Source organism: Rousettus aegyptiacus, unplaced genomic scaffold (genome assembly GCF_014176215.1).
Source record: "Rousettus aegyptiacus isolate mRouAeg1 unplaced genomic scaffold, mRouAeg1.p scaffold_m13_p_5, whole genome shotgun sequence".
NCBI lineage: Eukaryota > Metazoa > Chordata > Mammalia > Chiroptera > Pteropodidae > Rousettus > Rousettus aegyptiacus.
The window spans coordinates 10,041,265-10,048,387 of record NW_023416308.1 but is presented as its reverse complement, the minus strand read 5'-3'; the positions used below and the strand labels follow the sequence as shown (position 1 = coordinate 10,048,387).

At 45.5% G+C, this 7,123-nt stretch overlaps 1 protein-coding gene across 1 annotated transcript; it reads right to left on the bottom strand.

Annotated features, from left to right (window-relative positions):
• Nucleotides 1-621: 621 nt before the first annotated feature.
• PEBP1 (phosphatidylethanolamine binding protein 1) lies at nucleotides 622-6,469 on the bottom strand. The gene is made up of 4 exons (XM_016149527.2): nucleotides 6,217-6,469; nucleotides 5,016-5,125; nucleotides 4,255-4,355; nucleotides 622-1,608 (listed from the first exon to the last, which is right to left on the bottom strand). The coding sequence occupies exons 1-4, from the start codon at nucleotides 6,343-6,345 to the stop codon at nucleotides 1,391-1,393; spliced, it is 558 nt and encodes a 185-aa protein (XP_016005013.1). The 5' UTR covers nucleotides 6,346-6,469; the 3' UTR covers nucleotides 622-1,390.
• Nucleotides 6,470-7,123: the final 654 nt, after the last annotated feature.

Below are 7,123 nucleotides of genomic sequence, written 5' to 3'. Positions count from 1 at the left end.
ATTTTTAAATGAATTTTAAAACCCCAAAGTTAAAAAAAAAATTACTATCTTATGTTCCAGAGATGACACAAGACAACATTTCCAACAGTTTTTCAGAGAAGCATTGCAGCAAAAGGTGGGGGAAAGGCCCGGCCAGGTCTAACTCAGGATCCTGTCTCCATCACAGGCGAGGTCAGTGATTCGGACCTTCAAACACCTGCTTTCCCTTCATTTGGTACATCAAGAGTTGTGAGCGATCAATCACCATCCCCGAGCCTTTTTGGTACTGATTGTATACTGGGTATAAAGTCAGAGCAAAAAGAGGTACAGGCTATTTTTTACGGTGTCTGCACACAACTACATCCTGGGGGACCACTTATGAAAAAGCAAAGGTGCTTTCTGGGCAAGACTCAGCTAAGGTTTTGTGACTTTTTTAAAAAAACCTATGTTTAAATTAACGGTTGTTCCTGCTACAGTTTAATGGTATGTGTGTAAGTGTGAATCCTCTGTATCATCTCTGAATCCCGTCCTAATCATTACTGCTGGTCAGGAAAAAGATCTACTCACCCTTGGAGGCTGTCTCTTGACTTCCCACATTTACGAAACCCCACACCCAAAAGGGCAAAATACCTGGAGGCCCAGTTTGTCCACACAATGTTTTCATTTTATTCAACTGTAAGCAAATCGCAGAATTAACACAACATGCGGCAGCACCTCCAGACAGGCTTTTCTTGCACTAATGAAGAGCGATTGATTTGACAAGCACAGGCTTAACAAACTTCTGACGAATCTTTCACCCAGCCCTGCAGCTCATCCAGATAGTCGTGCCTCAACAGGAAAGCAACTCTCCCATTGGCTCTTCTAATACTGCTCTTTGAAGGAGCCAGAACGGAATACTGACACCTAGTACCAAATCTGAGATGTGTCATATTAGGGGTCAGTGGACACGCCAGGCTCTGGTTGTCTGGTGAGAGACAGGGCCATGAAAACACACCTCAGAGGACTCCACCACGCACAATCCTGGACTTACACTTACAAAGGCAGAGGCACTGAATTTTTTAACTTTTAAAGATTTTTTTGATGCTCTGCCCTATTTCTATAGACCTAGTCTTCTCTAATTTTTTTCTTTTTTTAGATTCTGGGTTGCTATTCTTACATTAACAACCTGATGACCCCATCATAGTACCAAAGTATTGCCCAAGATGGAGTTCAAATTAGATCAAAACATAAACCAGGGTGTGTGACCCTGTGTAATTATAAAGGACAGGGAGAAGGAAAAGTCACCTTAAACCACTATCTGCTCAGGTCTCTTCTATGAGAATGGGAATGGAGGAAGAAAAATCTACATGCACCCCAGGACTTGAGGACACTGCTTGGGACTTCTGGGGGGTTCCTGTCTCCTGGCTTTCCCCTACTTTCCAGAGAGCTGCTCGTAGAGTTTGGGCACATAGTCATCCCATTCCGCCTGGTAACATGTGCCAGCCACTGGGGGCCCGAGCTCATACTTTTTGCGGAAAGATGCCACCTTGAACTTGCCACGATGGTCTCCAGATCGGTTGCTGAGAATGGGCTCGTCACACTTCAGTGGGCCGTTCTGCTCGTAAACCAGCCAGACGTAGCGGTGAAGGCCTGGAGGGAGACAAGAGGGAAGATGTACACACAGCCAGGCATCTGATGGAGACGTCACTTGTTTTCACAGAATGTGCTAATTTGGAGGGACCTGGACCACCTCATTCACAAGGAGGACACTGAGAACTTAGACAGGTGGAACGAGGCAGGGCACTCACCTGCTGAAAAGCACTCAATGTCTCTCCTGCAATTGGTACAAAGTCCACCCTCGGCATCACAGCCGTTAACGACCTGCAGCACTGGGCCCTTGCTCATCCCTCCTACCGCGCTCTGCTCCTCCTTCATCCTACTCCAGGACTCCTGCCCACCCCCAGAAGAACCCCATCGCCAGTCGTTTTCCACCACGCCCATCGGAATGCCCGCTGTACCTCTGTCACAGTAACACTGCTATATGAAATTCTTGCTTTTTAATCTTCCCACTAGAAAGAGAACTCCACAAAGCTATGGTGTTTGTCTTCTTGACCAATAACACCCTAGAACCTACCTCAGTTCCTGGCAATAGGAGGTGCTAAAAATATCAATGAGAAATGGATGAAGGACACGGCAAATCACTGACCAGGGGCTCATCATATTGCAACCTGACTAAAGGAAAACATTATCTTTCCACCTTCAAAACTTATTTCCTTAGAAGACAAGAGAGACCTGCTTTGAAAGAAATGACCCCGATTCACTTCAACCAACGAGCAAAGAATGTTTTAAAATGAGCAGGCAAGCACCCTATTAACCTTGCGTCTTTCTACAAGCTCCAGTTAAGTACTGGACACAAACAGGCACCATGAGTTCTGTTTTTTTAAGTTATTTAAAGAAAAGTTATTTAAATATTTATACACGCACGTTCATTGATGCACTATTCGCAACAGCCGAGAGGTGGAAGCAACTCAAATACCCATTGATGGATGGATAAACAAAATGTTGTGTGTCTACAAACACACACACAATAAAATACTGTTCGGACTTTAAAAAGAAGGAAATCCTGTCACATGCTACAACATGGATGAATTTTGGTATGGAGCTACAAGGACATTTTTTAAATTTAAAGATCTAATTGGCTTTATGAAGCTATTCAGTAATTCGGCAATATCTCATCTAGCAACGAGAAGGGTGCTCCTAGGTGGATTTTCTGAAATTTTCATATACTGCTGATTAGAGTATAAAAATTTTCAACCATTTTGGAGAACACTTGGGCAATTTTTGTGACCCAATAATTCTACTCCTAGGCATTTAGCCCCCAAAGAACGGAAACCGATGCCCACAAAATGACAAGAATGTGTATAGCAGCTTTATTCATAATATCCAAACACTGAGAAAAAAACAAACAGCCATCAACAGAACAGTTACATAAACTGTGGTACATCTGCACAATGGAATAGCACATGGCAATAAAAAGGAATAACTTCCTGATACAAACAACAACATGGATAAATCTCAGGCGTTATCTTGAGTGAAAGAGGCCAATAACCAAAAATAAATGCATACTGCATTAATATCATTTATATGAATACAAAAGTAATCTATGGAGAAATGGTATAGGAAAATGATTAGCTCTGGGAAAATTTAACTTAAAGGGTATATGCATCAGTCAATATTCAATGACTCAACCATTATAATCTTTATTATGTGTTAAGTTACACCTTACTAAAAGATGGGAGGGAAAAGAAGTGAGTTACTGAGGCTTTTTTTGTTAATGAGAACGCAGCTAATTGAGAAAACTGCTTTATTCTCATGTGTGTACTTCCCATAATTAAACTGTCTGCTTTTATAACTGCCCTAGAGAACTTAATAGATCCCTGAGAAAGATGTGCCTTTACCTTCCTTTTATGAATGCATGAAAAGACTGAAGACATCTGGAACTTCTGGGTTTCCAGATGAAACACGAGTTTATGGCCAACTGTCCTTCAGACTAACTCACAGCTGGACAATGTGTACAAAAGCTAGTACGCTGCCATGCTTCACCCGCCACCACCTCCTTGTTCCAGCAAATGGAAACATCCTGTCATGCACAAGCAATAAAACTGCACCATTAGCTTGGGCAGCACTTATCCATCCAACTTGGAGAGATTCAATACAGCATTCATTCTCTCTCTTTACAGATAAAATGTGTGCGTGTCTTCGGTATAGTTCTTAAAGTCTTCCAAATGCTTTCAAGATACCATGCTCAATTTTCAAGAGGAAAAAAAGGGAGCTATAAAAAGATAAGCCGATTTTTAATAATTAATTTGGCAACTATCATCATTTCTGAGATCTTTTATGGGAAAAAGAAGTTCAAAGATCACAGAGGGAGAAGGTCGAATACAGAACTTAAAGAGTTCGTGTTCGATCCATGTGCACACACCCCCCGGAAGCCTTTCCAAGCATTCTGCAACATTGCTTCCTTCGTATCTTCTCACCAACTCCTACTTACTAAAGGCCTAGCAGCTAAGAGACGATGCTAACAGAGTCTGTCTAACCAGGACCCAAGGTTCTAGCCACCTGACTACTGCCTTGGAGGTGAGCTACACCGCCTGAAATCTCCACTAGGGTAAGAACTCTCATAAATTAAAGTATAAAGCTCTAAGAACCAGACTAAAGTCTGCAGCATTTTAGGCCAATCCTAATGTGCACCCAGGCTCCCCTCCCGCATCACCCCTAAAAGCGGCCTTTACTGACCTGTGCCCTTGGGAGGCCCAGAGCCCACGTAATCAGAGAGGACTGTGCCACTGCTGATGTTGTTACCCTTCATGTTGACCACCAGAAAATGGTGCCATTCCCTGTGAGGAGGAATACAGGACCATCAACGTCATGGGAAATTAGTGCTGCACCACCGACGACAGTGCATGAAGCACAGGTTCCATGCCAGGACACAGCAATGAACCAGACAGTCCTGCATTCTTGGCCAGTGCAACCCTTATGTGTCTGCAGAAGACAGGACCCAGCACCTCCCTCCCTAAGACTCTAGCGCAGGGGTCAACAAACCTGTAAATAGCCAGACAATAAACGTTCCGTGCTTTGCGGTTCATACCGGTGGGTTCGGGTATGACAACTCAGGTTTCTGGCTATAGCATGAAAGCAGCCACAGACAAGATTTAAATAAGTTTTCATGGCTGTGTTCCAATAAAACTTTACTTATGGACATTGAAATTTGAATTTCATGTAATTTTAAGATGTCACAAAATATTATTCTTTCCATTTTTTCCCAATTATTTAAAAATTGGAGCTATACAAAAATAGGCCTCAGGCAGCTCTCAGTTAGTTTTCTAATCTCCTGCTCTAGGGGTTGAAGAGGCCAAAAATGCACACTCTGGCTTAAGCATGTTTGGTGAGGATCCCAAATCACATCTCCTAACATGTCCAGTGAGAGGCGTATACAGTGCAAGAAGCACCAGCTCATATTTGGATGACCCGCTGGTCTCCAACTTTCCCCAACTTGCCTAAATTTGGGGTCCTTCCTGCTGGGAGCATCCGGGTCTGTCAGGACCAAGGTGTAGAGTTTACCTGAATCAACGCCATCCCATACAATACTGGTGGGCCGGTTCTTAACCTGTAGGAACGAACCAGTTTAGAATTAAAAAGTCAGAAATACGAAAGAAACCAATGCTCTTTGACCTCAGGTCCCTCGTAGGCAAAACAGAGTAGATTATTCCTGAAATCTAAAGTGTGTACACCCTGCTGGGAATCTTAATATCCTCTTTACATTATTTTAGTCCCGGCAACACTATAAGGCTGGTATGTTATTAACAGAAAGAGGTGGGGTCAGGATTTCAACCCTGGTGCCAATGGAGTCCTCTTACCTACAACCTTACATTGTCTGGAATGCCAGGGTCTCCAGATTTGGTGATCCAGAGGTTACCTAGGCCCTGCTATATTGAAATCTGAATTAACTGGACATTTAAAGGAGCACAGAAGATGGGATAGTCGATTTGGCCAGGTATGATCTGTTAGTCTTGGACAAGTGAGGCTGCAAGACAGGTACTTCATATTTAAATACCCAACAGAGAGCAGTTTAGCCACACCATTGATGGCTCAGAACAACTTGGACAGTGTCCGACATTCTAATTTCACCACTTTCAGCAGCCTGGTCCTGCTGTAATCATGGGCCAAACGATAAAACAAAGGCCACTGCCCTCGAGCCTTGAAGCTGCACAAGGCACCATCACGCTCTTGACAGCTAAAACAAAGGAGGCCTCGCTGGGCACTGATCAGTGCCAGTTACGTAATGTGTCATATGTCCTCGGCTGAGGCTTTTGCTCCCCAAAGTAGGCCTAACATCCCAAAACTCTGAAGGAAGGCTCTGGTGACACGGGGGCGACCAAGGCCACCCCTTCCAGGGCAGGGCCAGGCCTCGCCCCTGTACCCCGCGGTCCTGGCTGTTTCCGGGACTAGGCCCCTGCCAATGCCTTGAAGACCCCGGAAAGCAGATTAATTTCCCCTACAGGCGACTCCCCACCAGGTATCATGTTCCAAGTGTTCCGGATGACCTCAGGCCTGCAGCGTTACCAGCGCGACTCCCTTCCCTAGGTGGGAAGGGCGCACGTTGGCCGGAATGTCCTTCCCACCCCCGCCGGGTCCCCGAACCCACCGTCCTGCAGGCCTCCCGGCCTCGGGCAGCTGCACCCCCGCGCCCTCGGGTACCTGGGTGGGCGTCAGCACTTTGCCCAGCTCGTCGATCTCCACCCCGGAGTATTTGACGTGCAGCGGTTGCTGCGGCCGCTCGTCCACTTCCTGCAGGCTCAAGGGCCCGGACCACTTGCTTAGGTCCATTTTCTTCGCGAGGCCGAGCGGGCGGGTAGCCGGGATAGCTGAGCAAGAACGGCCGGAGGAAAACAGTACCGACTGAAAGCGGTCCGCGAACTGGCTGGAGGCGACACGAGCCCGGCGGAGCGGCGCACGCACGCGCAAGAGCCGCCGCCCTGGCCCCCTCTGCTCTCTGATTGGTCAAATCCGGTAGCCGTGGTGTCTCGCGCTCCGGGTCAATGCAGTCGGCTTTGCCTTTCTTTCTGCTCGGAGGGAATCTGTAGCCCGCAGTCGCACAGTTCCCCGGAGCTGTGGCTCGGCTTGCGAGACCGTCGTTTAAAGAAATGCAATTGATCTACCCTTGATTTTTTTTTTTTTACCTTTTTTGCATAATTCTTAGCTCCCCTTTCGAAATTTAGAAATAGTTAAGGACTCGCTTTTCTATCACATTTTCTGAAACAAGCCAAATCGCCTTCGGCAGCCTGTAATTTCACGCATGCTCACTTTGTTTTGGTTAACCAGGGTGAGAGGGCCTAAGTGAACTTTTGGGCATTTTTCTCAAAGGCCAAATATATCTGCACATATATTTGATCCTCCTCATCCCCACTTGCTCCAAACAAGATTCCTGGGAAATATTTTTTTAAAACCATAATTATTCCTATTTTGCTGACACGTGGCTCTGCCTCTATCAAAACTGCTCACTGTGACCACAAAATGCTTTGTTTTTGCTAAATATAAAGGGCACTATTTAATAGTTCTTATCCGATTTGATCTAAGAAAGCCTTTGATATTGATAACTACCCCC